This window comes from Artibeus jamaicensis, unplaced genomic scaffold, assembly GCF_021234435.1.
Source record: "Artibeus jamaicensis isolate MK-2021 breed Jamaican fruit bat unplaced genomic scaffold, CSHL_Jam_final scaffold_537, whole genome shotgun sequence".
NCBI classification, from domain to species: domain Eukaryota; kingdom Metazoa; phylum Chordata; class Mammalia; order Chiroptera; family Phyllostomidae; genus Artibeus; species Artibeus jamaicensis.
This window is the reverse complement of record NW_026522047.1, coordinates 26109700-26132726: the sequence shown is the minus strand read 5'-3', so window position 1 is coordinate 26132726 and position 23027 is coordinate 26109700. Positions and strand designations below refer to the sequence as shown.

Here is a 23027-nt window from a genome sequence, read left to right as displayed (position 1 = left end):
GTTTGAAAACAAATAATATGATACATGTATGTCTAGTGAGAATTAGCCTATCATATATAATACATGTTGAAGTTATCCCAAAGCCACGAACTTTGGGACAAGTAAAATGATTTTACCCCAAAATCCTTTTCAAGGATTCCTCTCACTGAAAAGGAAATTAGAGAAGAATTTGATTCTTTAGAACTTACTCATATTTAAAACTTCTGGACTTTCTATAAAACATTGCGAGAGCAGAATAATTAATTTTGGATATTAATTACTTTAGACTAATTTATTTGGAACTTTAATCTTAGAAGTTTTATTTCTCTCTGGGAAATAAATTACATATTAAATTTTGAGCATTTCTATACTCTTGCTATTGCATAATTGAAGTATCTTAATATCATAATTTAATCTAATTGCAAAAGATCTGAAATGCACTATTGAACAGTGTTAACTGGACATAATTTGGCATGGGAAATAATAGAGAGAAGGAATTTTTAGGCCTTGGAGTTAATGAATTAATGTACTGTTCTATCATATTTCAAAGGCTTCTGGAAGCAAACACAGTGCCCACCATTAGTTCTCAGAGGGAAATACATAAGGACAGCAATAGTAACTAAGGTAAGGGCTTTTCTAAGTAAGAATGTCCTGAAAAGCACCTCTGAGAAATAATTTAGGTTCAGATAGTTGATGTGGGAAGTGATCCCAGGAAGTACAAGTTAGAGAGTAGAAAAAAATAGAGATTAAAAAAACAAAGAAAGGAAGAGAGGAAGGGATGGAGAGAAAGAGGGTAGAAAGAAAAAGAGAAAGAAAAAAGAAAGAAAGAAAGAAAGAAAGAAAGAAAGAAAGAAAGAAAGGAAGGAAGGAAGGAAGGAAGGAAGGAAGGAAGGAAGGAAGGAAGGAAGGAAGGAAGGAAGGAAGGAAGGAAGAAGAAAAGAAAGGAAGAAAGAAGAAAAGAGGGAAAGAAAAACAAGTAAAAAGGTGGGGTGTATTTATGAGATTCATGAGCATGTTATGACTATGAGCAAAAACCTCAATTCCAGCGTGGACCCCTTAAAGAATTATATACAAGGCAGCTCATCCCACAGGATGAATGGGAAGCTGTGCTTCTTTCCCAGTGACCTCTGTCCCTTATTGGTCAAAGACTGTCCCTGGAAACACTGACTTTCTAGCACATCTGAGCTACCTTAAGTGCATCTGATAAAGTTTGCTATGTCAAATAAAGTTCTAACAAAGAGTGGCAGAAAGACTGGTTTCTACACTAACAAGCTGTCAAAGGACCTCCACTACAGATGGGGTGGTCCATGAGGAGTTTGTAGCAAGACATCCAGATCCTGTCTGCAGGACCTCGTGAGGGGGAAGACTGATTTAATATATGTCTGGTCTCACTCCCTGAGACTACCCTAAACTTAGTTTCAAGTCAAAATTAAGAGGATAAAGCTGGAAAATATGAGGAAGGAACATGTATTTCCACTCCTCACGCTTCTAGCCGATGCAATTTTTAGAGCAGTAGTTCTCAAACTTCACCGTGAAGATCATCAGGAGGGTTTGTTAAACCACGGTTGTTCCACCTCATGCCCAGAGGCCCTGGTTCAGCAGGGGTGGTACATCTTGCCCTGATGATTCGCACTTAAAACAAGTGCTGATTCTGCTTGCTCAAGAGCCACAGTTAGAGGATCACTGAGCCTGAGTAACCCTCAAAGCTTCTCTCTCTCTCTCAAGGCTTCTCTCTCTCTCTCTTTCTCTCTCTCTCATCTTTCTCATCTCTTAATAATTCAGTGGGAGGAATAGAGAGAAGGAGAACGAGGACCTCCCACTTCCTGCTTTCTGGACCTTACTGTTTGGAGGATGGTTTTATTCCCATCTCTACTTTTGCCATGCAGAAAGCACAACAGGGCAAGCAGGGGAAGGCTGCTTGCGAACAGACAAGAAAGTTCAATTCCATGATGCAGACAAAGTCTCCCATTGTTACTTTAGACTTAAGCCACTTTCTAACTTTAAAGGAGAAAAATAAGAGTGTTCTATAGAGACATCCTATAAAACCAGCAATTTTGTGTAGAAATTTCCGACATGAGTAGGAAGAAAAATACACTTGATATGATGTGTGAGGTCTTAAACAAGATGAACGGGAACTAGCAGCATGGTATGGGTCCATTGTGAATATGGACAAGCTTTCTGCCCAGAGGGTAGTGTAAACACCGAATAACTTAAACTTTCAAACATTCTGTATCATAAGCAGAAGATCTGAAGACAATTTACTTTCTGTGAAAAGAAAAAGAAAAGCATGAAATGAATTCCACTGGTACAGTCGAGCTCCTTTGATTTATACATAATGTTCCTTCTGACAAGGACACCGGAGCACTCTCTTATTTCAATAACCTAATTTTGCATTGTTTGAAAAAAAAGCAGGGCTATTGATAGACTTTTATTTGAATTGCACAATGAGATATTTAAATAGACTTTGCACTTCAAAAACACTCTTTCACAAATTCCATTAACTTGTGGTGTTTTCAGAGCTTTTTATGCTAATCAATGATATATTTTATTTTATTACTAATTGACAAATTGTTAAGATAAATATGTCCAATTCCCTATGAAAATCTAATTTTCTGAAGGTTTTTTTAACCTTTTCTGAAAAGTGGATAGAGAGTGGAAAATGAGTTAAACTAGTTTTAGAGATTTATTAGGTCTATAAATGTGCTATATGTCTAGGTAATTTGCATTTTCTTGCATTTTCATTGCATTTTTGCACCGTCAACACTCATTCCTAACTATTCTTTTGTGATTGAACTATAACAATAGTCCGGGTAATCTCAAGTTTCCTATACTTACTTATACACAAAAACATATATTTAAAGTTTTGCCAAATACAAAACACCTTGACAGCAAAGGAAAGGGAAAGATCAAATGGGGAAAAACAGGGTTTTTTTTTTAGCAAATCTTACACAGGGCTGCTATTTTATAGCTAATCCTACCATTTCAAAATATTGTATTAGAAAGTGTCATGTCAAGGAGAAAACCATAGGCCCCAAATAGTATCACACATGCTAAAAGCCCATGATCCCAGACCTGAATTTAATACCTGATTTCCTTGCAGTTTCAACCTCTCCCAGAAATGTAATCCTAATCAATCAGTCAAATTTTTTGGTCGAGCACCAGTAATTTGTCAGGTGGGCTGTCACCATGACCCCCAGAAAGAAGAGGCAATTTGTATAATAAAAATCCTTCCTGTTCTTTTCCCCCAAGAAAACATGTTCTGACCGTAAAATAATCCTTTTTTTTTCTCAATACCTCCCTTACCCTATCCTTCTTTCTATAAAAATCTACCCTTTTGCACAAATCCTTAGAGCTCCCTCTAGTGGCTAGATGAGATACTGCTTTATTTATGAGCCACTTAATAAAGCCAATTAGATCTCCAAATTCAGTTAAATTCAGTATCTCATCTAGCAACTGAATATTCAGTTGAATTTTGTTCTGTTACTATTTTGCAAAATAGTTTGACATACCAGATAGTTTTGTGGCAAAGATAGCTAGTTACCTACAAAATATATTCCCCCTACCTCCTGTCTACATAGTTAATTAAACGCTTAATTGTTAAAGAAATGTAGTTTGATAATCTCTGTATTTTGAAAGGAGTGACAGAAATTATTGTTGGTGCTTCCACTAAAGTTATTTAAAAAACGCTCTGTCAGGCATCCTGCACTATTTTTCCCTTCCTCTCTCTTCTCTTTTCCTTGTGAAAATATGAACACGATTGAAATCCTCACCACCATTTGGAAAACCAGGGATGACACTAAGAATGGAAATCATGTCCTAACCACACTAAAGGAAGCATAGGGTAATGATGTCCTTATTGACTGGCCATCCTGAATCACCTCACTGGGTCTTCTTCCAGTCACAAGGAAACAGAAAAACAGTTATCTTCTTTAAGGCCCTGTTATTTTGGGTCACTGTTATGGCAGCTAAAGGCAATCTCTCACTGATACACACATAATATATTTTCAACAGATTTTTAGCCTCTTCAATTAGCTTTAAATATTAATGATGATTCTTGAGATGGACTTATTGTCTCCTCTCATTGATAAAAAAGCATCAGAACAATATTTGAATTTGATGAATTAGTGTTATTTTATACTTCATTTCTCCATTTCCGCTAAAGCTGTAACTGGCAAGTTAGATTTAGAACCTCTGGGCTGCCTAAACATTTATCAAAACTTTATGGTGCACCTATTTTTAATCTAATTAAAAGTATTTCTTATAAACAGAAATTGTCAGATGCCGTAAGAAAATGTTGTGAGTGAAGGTATTGAATTCTTTCTCTCTTGTATGCCATTTTATTATTATCTGACCAATTTTATCTGGAAACTACAGTCAATTTTTTACTTCATTTTACATTTCTCATGGTCTTGCTTCTTTCCTCACCCTACCACTTATTCTGTGGCCCCTCATTATGATTATTTTTTTATAACTCGCTTAACTTTCTTTTGCATGTATCTCTCTTCCACTTACTTACCTGACAAAATAAAATGCTGGTTAAGTCCAAATCACTTCTTTCTATGACTGCAAATTCACAGCCAACCACAACTGAATAAAAACCTATGAACATAAATCTTCTGCAGGACTACCAGAGATCTACCCAGCATAACAACTACACACTGCTATCTTCCCCACCCTCCTGTCCTGCAGAATAATTACTTTTACATCTCTTCCCTTCCTCAAACTACAGATGTTCTTAATATTCCTCATTTTCCATAGTTAGTAGTCCTCACTACACTGAAAAAAATCACAGGGATGTAAAGAGGATTTCTGCATGCTTCCACCCTGAGTACCTATTCCCAGTCTGTCTTGTTCAGTCTGTCTTTGTTCCAACAGATTAATTTCATTTGTCAAACACCAACTCCTTCATGGGAATAACCATTATATCAACTATTTAAGGACTTGACTACCGAAATAAATTATCCCCTTTTCTCTTAAATGATCAGCATTGTATCTTTATATATCAACCTGGAAACTCAGTTTCTTTAATAGGACCTTCTCTATTTTCTTTCTTTCTGATGCAAACTTGCCTCATCTGGTCGTGACTCACCTCCCTCCTTGTTCCTTGCATGTCCACTCCCTTAATCTTTAAACTCTCATGGAAATGAGATTCTGATCAGCATCAAATAATTTTAGGAACAAAGTCCTGAGAGTGTTTACTCCAGAGAAAGTTTAGGTCAAACTGAGGTAACAGTTTTCTGGGCTCCTAATCAATTTCTGGGCCCAGAAACCAGAAAGCAGGGAAACCTGACAAAGTGATACCATGGCTGACTTCAGTCAGGACCAGATGCTCTGACCAAGGACCCCCTATTTTACCATCAACCAATCAACAGAGACCATGACCCTGCCCATGACTCTAACTTCCTTAGTCACCATGATCGCTGATTTTTCACCTATGTAACCCATCTTCTTGAAAGCCATCCCAAGCCCTGTCTTTGAGCAGTAGCTGATCTGTATCCCTGGCCATGGGTCACTTCTTAAAAATAAACCCTTAATTGCTGCAAGCTCCTGTTTTTGTCTTAATGGACTTTGGTGAATACATGCAAATGGACCCCTCAGGTCTGGGAACATTTACTAGATTATTTATCTCAGTGTAAAAGGTGATCACATCTGCAATTTATGAAACTCCCTCCCTTGACCCTGCATCTCTCTAGCTTCCACAGAGTTTTCTCTCTCTCACTTTCAACTAAGGTTCAGCAAAGATAAGGTAATCGTTCCTCTTTCCAAACCCCATCCCCCATGAAGACACTTCTATCAAGGATTTCGAAGAAGATTACACATAGTAGGAGGTAACAGAAGAGTCTGGCTTCCCTCCTGGGATTAGGGGTCTGTGTTCCTAGGAAAAGGAAAGCATTAGTGCCCAGCCTGGGCAATCACTCCCAAGGCCGGTCTTTGTCTTGTTTTGTTTGGTTCCTGCAGTGTCAGTTACCTGAGGTCAGCTGTGGTCTAAAAATACTAAAAGAAAAATTTTAGAAATAAACAACCCATACATTTTAAATTACTCATAGCTCTGAGTAGCATAATGAAATGTCTAGCAGTCCCACTGCACCTGCTCAGAACACAAATCATCCTTTTGTCCATTGTCTCCACACTGTGTGTGCTCCAAGGCCATCCGCCACTGAGTAGCCAACTCTGTTATCAGATCACTGGCAATGGTATCAGAGTGCCTGTGTTTGAATAATCTTTATATTAATTAATAATGGCTTTGAAGCTCAAGAGTAGTGATGTTGAAAATTCAGATAGGTTAAAGAGAAGTCAGAAAGTGCTTCCATGAAGTTAAAAGGTGGAAGTTCTCAATTTAAAAAGGAAAGAAAAGAATTATATGCTGAGGTTGCTAAAATCTACAGTAAGAGTATATCTACTGTCTGTGAAACTGTGAAGAAGACAAAAAAAAATCCTGGTAGTTTTGCTGTCAGCCTAAAATTGCAAAAATTATAGCCACAGTACACGATCAGTGTTTAGTTGAGACATTAAATTTGTGGGTGGAAAACATGAACAGAAAGTGTGTTCCAATTAATGGGGACACTGAGCCTATACAAAGACTTCAGCAAGGGATACCCTGAAAGGAGTGACCATATACACATAATTTTTATTACAGCATATTGTTATGTGTTATATCATATTTTTCAGACCATAAGATGCACCCAGGTTTTAGAGGAGGAAAACAGGAAAAATTTGGAAGCAGAAAATGTAGTAAAATACTTAATAGCATAAATAACATAATATTTCACCAATGTAAATGTAAACAGAACTCAACAGCAGCATTAACAACCATTATCCCTGCCAAATTTGGGGAGAAAAAAGTGTGCCTCATAGTCCAAAAAATACAGTATTTTATTATTAGTTATTGTTAATCTCTTACTGTACCTAATTTATGAATTAAAATATATCATAGGTATGTACATACAGAAAAACACATAGTAAATATAGGGCTCGGTACGTATGCACTTTCAGGCATACACAGGGTGCCTATTCTCTGCAGAAAAGGGGGTATTGCTGCATTGAACCCCTCTTAATTAATTCATAATGTTAAGACTGATAGTGGGAGAAATGGAGCTCTGAAACCTCAATATTTCCTTACTCCCATATTCTACTTAAGAAAAGCCCTTGCTGGTATAGCTCAGTTATAAGGGCATCACCCCACAAACCACAAGGTAGTACGTTCAGTTGCCAGTCAGATCATATGCATGGGTTGTGGGTTTGGTCCCCAGTCAGGACATATGCAGACGGCAATAATCAATGCTTCTCCCTCACACTGATGTTTCTCTCTTTCTCTCTCTTTCCCTCCCTTCCCTCCTCCTAGAACCTTTTTTTAAAAAAATAAGCATAGTCTTTAAAAAAAAGAGAGAGAGAGAGAGAGAGAAAAAAAACCTGAGATCAGAAGGTACACAGTTCACACAGGAGAGAATGAAGTAGGGAAACTGCCTTTTCCCAACGCAGTTCAGGGCACACTTTGCAACAGGAGAGCCTGGAGTTTGGCTCAACCTCTTTTCCTGGGCTTCCCAATGAAGCATGGCTAATGAGTGAGGTGTGTAAGAAGCCTGCACATGAATGAGGAGAAGGGACTCCTAAAGAACGGCCATTTACAATGGCTCTCATGTTTCATTAGACAGCATCATTACCTGGAAACTCATCAAAATGCAGATTTCAAATGAAATTTCATGAAAGCGCCGTGAAGCCAGACTTCTACATTTCTGATCGTTTTTGTCATGTGATTCTGATGCAGGTAGCATAGGAACCATGCATTGCTCTGCGACCTGGGGAGAACTCTCACAGGGTGTGGGCCTTACACTGGGGTACATGTGAGGGAGAAGTTTAAGCACAGTGCCAAGGTTTATTGGGGTGAAAAGAAATAATATTCTCAGGGATGTAGAGAGTGGGCAGACTCTAGTAGCAGCTGTTCTTTGCTAATCCTCCATATATATTCCTGGTCTCAGAAACAAGCAGGCTGTCTTTCAAACTATCCAATCTATTCCCTGGGTTTTCCTGGGTCTGCGCTGGGCTTTCCAATACTTTCCCCAGATTTTCTCCGTCTCCTCCCATTTGTGATCTCCATTTTGACTCTCACTGCACGTGCCTCAAAGTTGTGCTTCATTGTCTGGCTTCTACTGAGCATGTACTCAGCAAAGGAATTTTCCTTTCACTATTCACCCCCAGGCCCCAACCAGGGTGAATGAACCAGTTGTTCCTCGGGGAGATTAGAAAATTGGTCTTTCCTGCTTGATTGAGGATTAACATCCCTTTGGCAGAGGATGTAGGGTGTGGCAATCCCCTGAGTTGTCTGTAAAGCTGCCCTTCCCACTTGATCAGGCTTAATGTCTGATTCCATTTGCTGCCTTCCTTTGTTACTAACTAACCAACCACCTTCTGTAACACCAAGATTTTGTGTCCTCGGGTAGGTACAGATGCTGTATCTAAAAGTCCAGCTCCAAACATCTGAGACCAGTGGGAACAACAAGCATCAACTCCTTCCCATCTTGCCTGCTTCCTTCACTGGTTTTCTTGAAAGCTGATTTCCAAGCTATGGTATTGTGATTTATAGTAAGAAATATTTTCTCTTCTAACCCATTTCTGGCACAGGGGGCCACCAGAACCTGGGAATTTCCTAAGCGTTAAAACTAATAAACATGCCTTTTTTATGTTAATGAGTCAACTTTTAGACCCCACCATTGGGTGGTGGCTAGTTGCCAGGAAAACCAACGATGGGACCAGAGGTTTGAAACTTCCTATCCTCCTACCTTACGGGAAGGAAGAGGAATTGGAGAAGGAGTTTAATTTTCTATGGCCAATGACTAAGTAAAGAAACCTCCATAAAAATCCAGGAGAACAGCTCCATGGTCTGCTTTTGGAGAGCTTCTCCATTAAGGACCCAGAATGCTTCCAAGTACCACCATGCTAAGTACCATGCTCTTAGAGAGCAGAAGCTCTGTTGCTTGGGACTCCAACCTTTGTCTCTTCACCTGGCTATTGACCCATATCCTCTAGTATCCTCTAATATCCTTTGTAATAAATTGATAATCTACTAACATATTTCCCTGAGTCTTGTGAGCCATTCTAGTGAATTAATTGATCTGAATGAGAGGTTTGTGGAAACCTCTCAGTTTGTCAGATGACAACCTGGACTTGCAAAAGGCATTCTGCATTGGAGGGGGATATTGGAATCTACACTGAGTTGGTCAAAAGCACAGAAAACAGTCTGGGCTTGCAGCTGGCATCTGACTTAAGAGTGTGTGTGTGACAGGTTTGGTAGTCATGGGGGACTAAACCCTTTACCTGTGGAATCTGATTCTATTTCTGGGTAGATAGCATCCTAATTGAGTGGAGTTCTTGAACATCCTGCAGGTGTCCAAGAGCTGTTTGTTGAAGTGTAGGGGGACATCCTCCTTATCAGTTTAGTGATAAGCTGAAGGTTTATCACTAAGCCTCCAGCTGTGTCTGTTTGCAAACTGGGTTTGCACCCAAACTCAGCATAGATTGGCTTCAGTTGAATGCCAACCATAATCAAACCATGAACTCTCAACTCTCAACCTTTTCCCCAACATGTCCTTAATTGATTTCCAGGACACCTATTTCCCATCACAGGGTGCTCATTCTTTGAACCTTCGGCTCCAAGGTTCAAACTTCATATCCATTTCTAAGGTGGCCTCTTCAAGCTCAGATTTGTGGCTTTAAATAAAGTCTATGCACTTTGATATTATCTAAATATACAGCTTTGGCCTGTCACTCTCTTCCGATCTCCAGACTTATGTATTAACTCACATAGTTGACTTCCATCTGAATAACAGTATTGAAGTTAAACTTCAATACTTTGTATGGTTTTAACAAACCATACAAAATGAAACAAAACATATCAATCTCACTCAATTTACAAAGGTGCTCCCTCTCTATTGCAGTTAATATTATGATCACAGATAAATGCTTTTGTATGGTCCAGAATAAGTCACTCCAAGATGTGTTTCTGCAGTATGCAGGTTGTTTTGTGCTGAAGGCAACTTTAGCCACATGTCTAAGAGAAATTCTGCACCCCTCTCTTAACTACCTAAAAGAAATTAAATTAGAGCCCTGGCTGGCATAGCTCAGTGGATTGAGCACGGGCCTTCGAACCACACGATCGCGGTTCGATTCCCAGTCATGGCACATGCCTGGGTTGCAGGCCAGTTCCCACCAGGGGACTCATGAGAGGCAACCACACATTGATGTTTCTCTCCTTCTCTCCTTCCCCTCCTCTCTAAAGATAAATAAATAAAATCTTTAAAAAAAAAGAAGGAAATTAAATCAGAGGCCTTGCCCTTAAGAGATTATCCAAGGTAACTTCTTTTGACCTATCTACAGGGCAAGGCAAACTTCTGTTTACTAAAGATTAGGTCTCTTTCATATCCTTGAATGACTTTGAAGCCTCAAGGCACCCTACATTATTAGCCTTAGCTCAGGATGTCTTATACACACATGTTCCTTTCTAGCTCTGAACCTCTCTTCAGTGTTTACCTAGTCTCTGGCTTTCTCATATATGTGAGATCCCCATACACATTTATGTTTTTTCTTGCTACTCTGACTCATGTCTATTGGATTATTAGACCAGGCAGGAAAACCTTGAGGGTATAGGAAAGAGGAACGTTTGTTTCATCCCCATGCATCCTTCAAATTCCGTGAGTTTATTTTTTTAACCCCCTTTTTCTCATACTCACATGCCCTTCTTCAGTGATATCATCAGGTCTACTTTCAAAATACATTCCAAATCTGATCACTTCTTTATATCTTCACCATTAAACTATATCTCAAGCCCCCATTATTGCTTCCTTGGACTATTAAAATAGTTATTTTTTAACAGACCTAAGTTTTTCAGTCATTTTAATGTACCGCTTCATACACTAAACACTTTGATCTCTTCCCATTACACTTAGAATGGGAATCAAAATAGTTAGGTCCATAGGGCTCGGTGAGATCTGACCCCAGGCCACCTTTCCAAACTCATGCCGGCTGCCCTCCTCTTAATCCAAACCAACCACGCTAGCCATCTGGCTGTTCCTTTAGAACATTAACAAAGTTTCCGCCTACTCTTTGTAAATCACAAAGTAAATTAACATATATATCAGTACAAAAATGAATCAGTGTATATTAATCAAACATGCAACTGTATATTGTCAATTCAACTAAATAACAAAAATTCAAATTCAATAAGAGGTAAATCAAAGCTCTGATTATAAGAATGGTATCAGCCATTCTTATACTTTGCCAATGTTCACAGCCATTAAATTAGTATGAAATTTGCTGTAAGAAAAAAAGATAACAGTTTTCTATATTGTTAATAAGAGTAACTAAATAGATCTGATTAAAATGTTTAAATGTTTATTTTTTTAAGTTTCTAAAGTTGATATGATTATCTACTTGTTGGTATTCTTAAGAGTAATTTCAATTTCCTGTGCTTTAATTTTTTAATTTGAATGAGTTACTTGACAATGATCCATGATGAGAAAAGTGGTGCAACTTTAGAGTATTTATTCAACTCAATTTCAATTTTTTAATTGAAAAATGTTTTGTGCTAACAGTAAGTCCCAAGACTAAAAAATAAAATAAATAAAATAAAATAAAGCTTTGTCTCTCCAGTCAACAATAATATTTTTTGAATATCGAGTGAAGCAAAAAGTAATGATACCAACAGCAAAATTCTTACCGTTCACTTGAAAGATGTGAGTCTGACAGATGTGTTCATAGCCGTCTGCGTAGCATGTGTAATTGCCCATATGAGTTGTGGTAACCTTAGTAATGTATAATGAGCCATCATCTCCAAAATCCTATAGGAAAGAAGGAAAATTAAAAAAGTGAGCTGTTTGAATTTTAATCTATTTTTTAACAATTTACTTTCTAAAAGAGTATACTCAGGAGCAAAGTGAATACAGTAAAATATCATTCTGAATTATCAAAATAATAATTGTTAGTCCTATAAAGTTACAAGGCTGGTAATTATCATTTTTATAAGATGTGTTTTGTTTAAAAAGTGTAACCTCACCCACAACATAGCTTTTTAGTATTTATTTGAAATATATGAGTTGATATATAAACTAGCTCAATTTCTACTTTTTTTTCTGATTTGGTTTACATATTCAATTAAATAAAACTATACCATGACTTTTTCTTATTTGTAGCTAAAACTTCATTACATTTTTACACTTGTAATTGTTCAAGTTTTATGACCCTTAATTACATATTTACCCAGAAAAATGTATTAAAGCAGTGTGGTCTCATTAAATTTATAGCCATATTGCTAGAGCAGGATTATTTCTTTAACCCAGAAATAATCAGTACATTAGGAAAATATTACCATAACAATTCAAAGCTATGGGGACGATTGCATAACACCTTTGAAAAAGAGAAAGAAAAAAATCTCACACTTATTTGTCAAAATCAAATCTAAGAAGCACCCTAAGACCAGTAAAGAAAAGAAATTCTTCCATAAAGGCAAGGAATATATAGGCAAAATTGTCAAAATCAACTTTTTCAGAACTCTAGAAATAGGCAAAAACTCACACCAATCCACATACTATCCATTGTAGCAATCACTTCACAATACATGCAAAGCCTCATGTCTGTATGCCAATTACTTCTCCACAGCTGCCTTGGAAGCCTTAACCCACCAGCGTTGCAACTCAATACTCTAGCAGACACCTCAGGTAAGAAGTTTGGAACTCCTGCAAGGTCTCATCTTTGTAAACAGATCTACCCACAAGGACTTTATTGGGGAAAAAACAGTTTGACATAACAGCTTCTTGCCATGGAGGTGCTTACTAGTCGTGAATAACAGGATGCACAACAACAACAAAATTAAAAGAAAAAACAGGAATGAGATGTCCATTGGGAGATTTGAAAAGACGCATATTTTCCTGGGAGTCTAGAGGACCATACAAATGTGCAGCGCTGTATGCATGACTAGGAAAGATGTATTTTCTTTATATTTTCAGATTAGAGAGAGAATCCCCAATCCCGCATCACTGAGTGCCCTTGGTGAAGACTAAGGCAGGCTTGTCAGTGCTTGTAGGAGCATCCAGTGCATGACAATAAACAGAAACAGGGAACCCCAGCAAAGTCTGGAAGACTCACTGATTCAACGTATTTTATTACATTTCTATCCAACCTCTCACTCACCATTATGACAATTAAGCAAAGATTTCAGTGACCATGTATAGCAAACTAAAGAAAAATAGATAAATTATACTTCATCAAAATTAGAAACCTTTGTTCTACAAAGAACACAATCAAGAAAATGAAAAAAAATCACCATACAGAATGGGAAAAATATCTGCAAATCATTTGTCTTGTATCCAGAATATATAATGAACCATGCAATTGAACAATAAAACCACGAATAATCCACTTCAAACAATGGCTAAAGGATTTGAATAGATGTCTCTCCAAAAAAGATCTGCAATGGGCAATATAAGCACATAAAAAGGTGTTCAGCGTCATGAGCCATTAGGAAAATGCAAATAAAAACCACTATGAGGTAGCAGATACGCTTACCCCAGAGCCTGCGCTCTAACCTCCTATACCATGCTGCCTTCCTTCTCAATCAGAAACTGGACTAGAAGTAAAAACCGAAAAAGGGAACATGGAATAAAGTCAAGACAAAATGCCCAAGACAAAATAGGTCAAACACACCAGAAGGTCTGAAGCAAATAGGCTAGAAATGCAGTGAAAGTACATGTGGAAAAGGAAGAAAGCTGGATCAATCTCCTAGGATCTAATAACAAAGAATTTTAAAATATTAATTTATTGACTATATCTCTTCCTCTTCTCAGTAGCAGAGAGAATAAAGATGACTATGAGGCTGCTGTTGCAAACACTCTTCTTAAGATGTTATTAGAAAATTTTCAATATCTTTTATTAGTATTATTGAAAGCATTTTTTATATATTTTGGTAACTACTAATATTTACCCTCTAAGAACTCTGTTTATTTCCCTTTCCAACTTTTAAATTTTGAGTTTACTATTTTTCATGTAGATTCCTAAATTTTTAAGTGTACTTCTCTTTTAACTTTGTGTGGGATATTTTTGTTTTGGAAATATCTTTTTTATTCTTATACCAACTTTATAATTAGAAAGCCCCTTTTCATTGATTTAATATAAATATTCCACAGCATTGCCTTCTCATTTTCTCATGTTTGTAAAAGTTATATCTAATCATTTAAAACTTCCTTTAAATATATATATTTATATATTTTATATATATATATATGTTATATATATAAGTATATATATGTTTATGAAGTGAGCATTCATTTCCTTTTAAACTATAATTATTTCATTATCATTTGGTCATGAAGACTTGTTCTCTCCACTTGTGATTTTTTTATGTTTGTATATTCAAAATATGATAGTGCCCAGTGACTTACCAATATTCATGTAAGTATACCTTATGTGTTTCAAATTTAAACATATTCATATCAAGTACATTTCTGTTAAAAATAGCTTTCCTCTAACTGATTTTCACTACAGATTGATTGCAATCAAGAAAATTACTATGGGGCTTTTAAATCTGAGCATGAAAATAACAAAAATGTACTCTTGGTTGAGAGAGACAGAGGAGAGAAAGAAAGGAGAGAGAGAGGAGGAAAGAAGAATAAGAACACAATATGGAATTAGAGGAGGAAGAGAAACAGAAGGAGAACAAAACACAAGAAGGAAAAGGAGAGGAAGAGGAGGAGAGGGAAGGAGGGAAAGTGAAGGTGGACAGGACAAAAGGGAGCCCAAGGGTTAGAGGAAAGAGGAGAGAGGGCACCACAGGGAAGGAGAAATACACTGTGACCATCCTATTATTTAGTGAAGATAAATATTTACTTAATAACTATCAAATAAAATAAAATTCCTCAACATCATTTTATGTAAGATTAATCCTACCTCATTTCTACATCAACAGGCAGAAACCTTCCTGGAGTTACAGGGAGAACTTCAGGGCCTGCACAATAGGAGAGGATTTGGAGCTTGACTCCCAGCAAAGAAGTTGTGTAGTATAAATATGAGACAAAACTGCCCGCATTACCACAGGCTGCCGTTATGAAAACTGCTTATAGGGCCACCCACTTAGGTTAGAGAATGGAAATAACCAAACAGAAAGGCCTGAGCCATCTCAGGTTAACACTAAGGCAAAGAGTGGACAGGTGTTAGGGTATAATGTTGGAAAGTGAAACTCCTGTACAAATCAATTCCAAAAGATTAGAGTTAAAAATATTTTAAGACACATTATGAGCCCTAAATAATTACTGATTACTTAAAATATAAAGCAAGACATCCAATGTGCATAAGGAAGACAAGCACACAGGGCATGTTCATACAAGGAAGACTCCTCACAGGCAGAACAAACCATGGTCAGAACAGAGATGAATTCCTTCACTGGATGAGTATAGTTGGAAATAATTGTACAAACCCAAAGTATATCTGATAATTGCAGTTATGTTCATATTCACATATGCCAAACTGGAAGGAGGTCTTTTAAAGTAGATTTTCAGGAAATCCTTTTTAAATCTTCATAAAATCTGAAATAAATATGTGTTCCTTTATATAGCTACCTAGAAACACAGTTTTTCCTTATTTATTATGATATAGATTTCTTCGTCCAACGATGTGAAAATCCTCCTAGAACATAACCTTGGGACTATTTATTTAAAGTATTTCACTGCTATCTGTGTTATTCTGCAACAAGAAATCCTTTTTATTTAGAATATTCTCTAAATTCCCACATGTGCATGACCTCGTCTAATCTGTGTATCTTTATTAATGTTTTTCTCTTTATTCTAAATGAAAGCAATATCTTCCAGCTCAATTTCTCTCAATATACAACTTTATAATCACCTTTTCAGACAGCTTTTCTGAATAAGTAAGACTAATATTCCCTCAGCACTTTGAATAAAGCAAAGATCTTTTCACTACTTAAAATAAAACCCAATAAATATTTATTGAGCATTTAAATATGCCAAGCACTATGGTAAATAATCTAAATAAATTATCAGAGCTTATCCTTTTAAACAACCTTTTCAAAATGCACTACTATTAATCCCATTTTATATATAAGAAAATCGAAGTATGCTTATATTAAACTTGAAGTCACCACCTGTTATGAGCTGATTGATTGTGTCTCCTCCCCCAAATCATTAGTTGAAATCCTAATGCCCAATTTGATGCTATTAGGAAATGGAGCTTATGGAAGGTGATTAGGTCGTGAGGATGGAGCCTTCCTAAATGAGATTAGTGCTTGTTAAATTGAGACCCCACAGAGATCCCTTTCCCTTTCACTATCTGAAGACACAGGGAGAAGGCATGGACTATATACCAGGAAGAGGACTCTCACCTGAACATTACTGTGCTGGCATCTTGATCTTGGAATTCTTAGCCTTAAAACTATAAGGATAGATTTGTGTTGTTTATGCTACATTACAGCAGACCCTCTTGAATTCAGGACAAAACTTTACACTTATACTGAACTCCCATTACACCTTTATAATCTCGCCGCCAATAGACACTCCATAAATATTTTTTCCCCAATTAAATGTTTATGAGCTCCTACACCATTAAAAATTGCCTCAAGGCACTGATGTCTGGGAAGTCAATAGAAAAACTTAAAACCATTTATTTAGTTGAGTTGATTGTTTATATTATTTTCAAGGCAGTTCAAGGAGGAACTGTGAGGAAAAAATCTGTAGCACATTTCTAAAGTTTTGAAAATGTTATAGCTATTATTGATTGTAATGAATTATATAAGAGTAGTAATGAAAACATTTAATGACCTATACACGATGAGCACTGATCAATCAGCCCATACAAGGCAGTGAACTTCAACTATGATTATACTAAACCACAGCCCAGTTCAGGCCTCTGTTTAACCACAAGCATTTGTGCCAATTTGAAAGATAAGTCCTATCCCGTAGAAATGTAAATTTTAAATTTATGTTTTCTTTTCTATTTTGCACTATGGTCTTCCTTGTAGTTCTAAGTTCTATGGTACCCTTATTACTATACTTTAAATGAGGTTTTCCATGTGGTGTACATTGTTTCGTTATTCACTGACATTAATTTCCTTTCTAATTTTAAACATGCTACTACGCTCTTCATTTGTAATATCACTGTGAAGCTTTTTTCTTAGTTTTTTTATGTGTAAAAACATATTTTCATAAAATAGCAATAAAAGTAATTTAAGCAAACATCTGTGTGTTGAAATTGACATAAGTACTATTTTCTCATGTTTATGTGATTTTCCAAAACCTGTGGAAGTTTCTCACTAGCCTATTTACTTGATATCTAATCAATCATTAAAATAACAGACTGGTATTCAAAGTATTTTACACATGCACAGAACTAGATTTGCCAGGAAGCGGATACAATTGCAAAGCTCCTTAACATCTGAAAGCAGCCTTGCAATGTGTATCTGTGTACACACACACACACACACACACACACATGGTCTTATATCTGTGTAATATTTACAAATATATTTACAACTTTCTGTGATTTCTTATTGTAACAAATATCCAATTTTTAATCTAATCGTTATTTATAATGCGTGACTATTTCTTAAATAAAGCACCTTCAAAATATAGGTGCTTTAAAAATTTTAAGATCCATATCACCTTGAATCACCCCTGACTACATTAATTCTTTGTATTTTGAAAATACCATGTTTTACAAACAAAGAAGCAGAAATGAGAGAGGTTGATTAACTTATGTATAAAGGTTATTTAGTTAATGATCCAACACTCCAAACTGGGCCATCTGGCTCTAGAGTCCACCTTCTGAAAGCCCATCCTTTGTATACTGACATCAGCAAGAATGAATCCGCAAACACAATGCCAAGTATACTTATTTATACATACATGTGTATATGTGTGTGTGTATATATATATCATATGACTCAATTTATATAAAGTTTAAAAAACAGGAAAAATAAGCTATAGGTTTTAGGTATATGTACATTACATAAATTTATGATAAAAACAAAAAACAACAAAAATTAGTAAATATATAAAGCATGGTAGGATTATGTCTAAAGAAGAAGGAAGGTATAATAAAGAGGAGCCTACAAGAAGCTTCAGTTTATTTTGGTCAATGCTATGGTGTTAAAAGTTACTGAGTCTACAGTTATTAGTGCATTCACTTACTCTAAATTGTACTTACATACACCCTTGGGGTTTATAATACCAAAATATAAAAACTAATTAAAATCATACTAGCCTTTAAATCATGTTTGTCAAAGTACATAGCTTTTGAGTACATGTAGAAAGTCCCAAGTCACTTTGTTATTTCTCTAAATACTAGAATTCCACTTTTAAAAAATTTAATGAAAAAAATACCATTTAGATTTTGAATTATATTTTAGCATTTTAAAAAGAGAATCCTTATTTTGGTTTCACCAAAAAAAATTTTTTAAGATTTATTTTCAGAGAGAGAGGAAGGGAGGGAGAAAGAGAAGGAGAGAAACATCAATGTGTGATTACCTTTCACACACTCCTCACTGGGGACCCAGCCTGCAACCCAGGAATGTGCCCTCACCAGAAATCAAAACAGCGAAACTTGGGTTCACAGGCCAGCACTCAATCCACTGAGCCACACCATCCAGGGCATGGTTTCATCAAAAGTATTAATTACATAATACCCAAAGTTACCTCAAAACCTGATAACTTATATAAGCAGTGAATTAATGTGTATTACAGAATTCTGTCCCTATTTTAGGATAGATTGATAGAAAAGAGTGTCACAGTTACCTAAACAACAGGTGGGCAACCTGCAAAATCACACTGAGCTTGAACCCATCAGAATGCTGGCTTCAAAGGGCAACTGAATGATGTAAAATCCGAGGACAGGTGGAGAGGCCTCCAAAAGACACAGGCCAGTAGCACAGACAAGCACTCAATAATATTGGTGCACTGTAAACAAACTAGGCTGCCATACAAACACATATAAAGTGAAATCAATGAACTTTATAGCAAATTGGTAAAAGCTGAACGTGTACAGGTGTGAGCATATGGAGTCGCGGGAGCCTCTTCTCCAGGGACCTCATTTCAACGTTTGCTCATGAGAAAGCCTGGGAGAGGAGAGATCAGAGGAAGCTTCCCCCACAATGCAGTTCCCTTGTTGTGTCACAGCTGCTGCTGAAGTCAAAACAAAAACCAATTCTTACCTGGACCCTTCTCCCCGGTGAAATAACCTCTTACACAGCTTACGAAAGGCAGCCAATTCTGTTACTCTGTGTGGATGAAAACTCATGCGGTTTGGGAAAAGAAGGCAAGAAACCCTCCCAGTTCCACAAAATCACAGGTCCTTTACCACTGGGGGAAGGCAGGATCACTGAGAAAGCTCCGCTCTAAAAACTGAGATACATGAATTGCCTGAGGCCGAGGCCGAATGAGGAAAAGGTGGGGTGCTCCCTTGCTCCTCATCATCCTGGCTAACAAGCACCAGGAAACCAGCACAGCCCACTGCCAGTAGTGGAAGACAAGAGAGCGGGGAGACAGACACTCTGAGGAACAGACTCATAGGGAAAGCCTACAGTTGAGGGTGCACCGAGCACATACAAGAATCTACCTGCAACTCTAACCACAAGGTGTCGCTAGAGGAATTTGAAGTTGATGGTACATTGAAGGTAATCAACTAACAAAATTGAAACAGCCCAAGCCCTCAATAAAGGCTTAGCAGAAAAAGAGGCGTGCCTCTTTTCAGGCTTAAACACTGTTTACCGCATGCTCTACTATCCTACATAGAAAGTGTAGACTTCAACTAAAAATTACGTGACATACAAAATAGAAAGGGATAACAATCTGCTGTTGAGAGACAAAACAATCAATAGAACTAATCCTGAATATAAATCTGTTGGTAGGAAAGGCATACAGGAGATTTAAAATAACTATAATTAATATGTCCCAGGCTCCAGTGAAAAAACTTGAAGACATTCATGAGTAGATGGGTAATTTCAGCAAAGAGACAGAAACAATAAGAAAGTGTCAAAGGACATGCTAGAAATAAATTTAAACACATCCATAGCAACAGAGAGGAGGAAAGCCTTTAGCATCAGTAGGCTTGGTACATGCAAGGATGGACTCAGTGGCCTAGAATATAGGCCAATAGATATTACTTAAATGGAAATACAAAGTTGAAATTAGTGGGGGAAAAAGCAGAATCCAAGATATGTAGGCCCAAATCAGTCATTTAAAACATTTTAATGCAGTTAGAACCCTAGAAGGAACAAAAATGAAAGAATGGAGAGAAAAATATTTGCAAATGTATAGTGAAGACTTTTCCAAAGTAACAAATTAAAAATCATTCTAGAAATGTATTCACACTGCTGAAGACAAAAGATAAGGAGAAATGTCAGGTTGTCAGAGAAAAAAATACATCATCATCTTTTAAAAAACAGGAAGTTTCCCTGATTTTTGACAACAGGAATAATCAGAGTAGAGATATCAAACACCTGAAAAAATTGTGTGTAATTTAGAGGAGTGAATGTTCTATCACAGAGGTTAATAAAAGTCAGAGAAGTAAAGTTTCAATGTCGATTCTCCAGCATAAAGTACACTTTGCCTGACTAAGAGAATCTGAATCACTCAATCATTTTTGCAAAAATCAATCTGTCAATCAATCGATCAATTAATTGCATGAGCATGTATATATAACAAATATAAGTTTAAAAGAAAATAATCATTCTGATGCTATGATATAATGAGATGCTAAAACTAATAATCCCTTGGCATTTGAATTTAAATAATACTCATTTCTGATCATTTTTTCCAATAACATTTGTTTCTTACTTTCAGTGTAATTTTGACAGTTATCTTTTCATTATCTTTTGGGGTTGAATTTAATGTTTAGTTGAGTTTAATATCCATTGATAGATATTTTTAAATGTATGGATTAATTCAGCAAATATTATTGTGCAAAAATCTGCCCCTTGTTACTTCCAGGAATGATCAGTCTGGAGTTAGAAGAGCTCTGGGACCCTGAGGAAGGCAAGTACATCACTCAGGAGCCAATATCCAAAATTAATAAAGAACTTACAAAACTCAACACCAAAAAGCAAACAACCCCACGGAAAAAAATGGGCAAAAGACCTGAAGAGACACTCCTCCAAAGAGGACATACAGATGGTCAATAGACATATGAAAAGATGCTCAATGTCACTAGCCATCAGAGTGATGCAAATTAAAACCACAATGAGATATCATCTCACACCTGTTAGAATGGCCATCATCAATGAATCAACAAACAACAAACGCTGGTGAGGATATGGAGAAAGGAGAACGGTAGAACACTAGTGCACTGTTGGTGGGAATGCAGACTGGCGCAGCCACTGTGGGAAGCAGTACAGAGATATCTCAAAAATTAGAAATGGATCTGCCTTTTGACACAGCAATCACATTTCTGAGAATATTTCTAAAGTAACCGAGCCCACTAATTTGAAAGAACGTAAGCACCCCTATGTTCATTGTAGCATTACTTACAATCGCCAAGATATGGAAGCAGCCCAAGTGTCCATCAGTAGATGAGTGGATAAAACAATTATTTTGCTTTGTTTTGTTTTCTTAAGAAATAATGTTCATAATACTTCACTGAAGTTACTGCATAGGCAAACTGAATTGAGAACTAAAGAAACCACACTGAGATTCTTATATAAGCTGGTCACATGGTTTTCTCAATAGCTAGAGAACAATTTTCCTCCTGCCAGCAACTCAAGATTGTAAATCTGAATTGCACTACAACCCTAATACAGAATATTGTATACTGTAAATGTTTAGGGTGACTTGGAAGAGTCAAATGTTTAAATATAAAATCTGTGAATGTTGAGTCCACCAAATCATATACTTGATTGAAAAATAAGAGTTCAATGTATGGTTATTCAGTCAGTGATTTGATTTCCTTATTAAGGAGATGTTGCAAGGGTTAAATAAACTGTTTTAAAATCATGTGAAAGATTTTTCTCAACAAAAAGATAATGGTTTGATGAATGTAGACATGCTGACTGCCTCACTCAGTGTATACTGACCCACAGGTTGCTATAAGGCTATATAATATGTCTGATGGTTCTGTCAATTAGGCAATAAAAAGATGAACAGATGCACAACACTCAAAAGCCCTCTGTGCTGAACCATTCTGAAAACTTGGGGAAAGACTCTGTAACTTGATGATTAGCCAAGAGAGTTAGTTCATATGAAAAATTTTACAAATTTGCCTTCTGTACACAACTAGATGATGCACCTTCATTGGCTCAGCCGTCGTTTATGTCAGAAGAGAATTGGGAGTATCGTTCTACTAATTGCATGCATCATAGCTAAAATATGTATTATGTCCCAAAACAATGACTCTATTTTACATCTATGCTGATTCTGAGATAAAGCAAGTAAGAATTGTAAAAATGAAGATCGTTAAAAACCTTCTCTAGTGTAATTTATTTTTCAGAAGATGATGAAAAAAGAAGGTACTCCTTTTTTGCCAGCCACTGGGAATCCCAGACAATGGGTGCATAGGTGTCTTTTCAGACGCCCTATGGGAAGAGATGATTTCCTCTTAACTAATTACAAAGGAAAATATACCGTTGGCATTGAGTAAAGCCAGGTTATTTTTATTCTGCTACTAATCCTAAATAATTTTCAACTAGCAAATTCAACACATGCATATGTAGAATAATAAATATTTCCAGTATTCATAAGATGCTTATTATTTATTATCTTTAAATGTTTATTTTTCTTTCTATTTATTCTTTTTATTTCCTTCAGCTATGTTGGATGATATTATATATCTACATTGCATATTACTTTCCCTATCACACCTGTGCTTCTTAGAGAAGCCTTGTTGTTGCTTTTGTTAAATTTACAACACTGCATATCCAACTATTTATTTAGGTCATCAAGTTTTTAAAAAGAGACTTGCATCTGAAACCCCACTTTGGCAACAATAGGTTTCAAAACACTTGAGAAAGTTGTATCTTCTTTTTAAGCTGCAGTTTCCAAATATGTACAAGATGGGAATAAAAACAT

The 23027-nt window shown here is 36.4% G+C and overlaps 1 protein-coding gene across 4 annotated transcripts in view; it reads right to left on the bottom strand.

The window, feature by feature from the left end:
- FSTL5 (follistatin like 5) overlaps positions 1 to 23027 on the bottom strand; it is a 542536-nt gene that overhangs the window by 122943 nt on the left and 396566 nt on the right. For all 4 annotated transcript variants that reach the window (XM_053658143.1, XM_053658145.1, XM_053658144.1 and 1 more), the window contains exon 8: positions 11690 to 11810. In XM_053658143.1, the coding sequence (XP_053514118.1) occupies positions 11690 to 11810 (121 nt within the window). The remainder of the gene's footprint in view (positions 1 to 11689; positions 11811 to 23027) is intronic.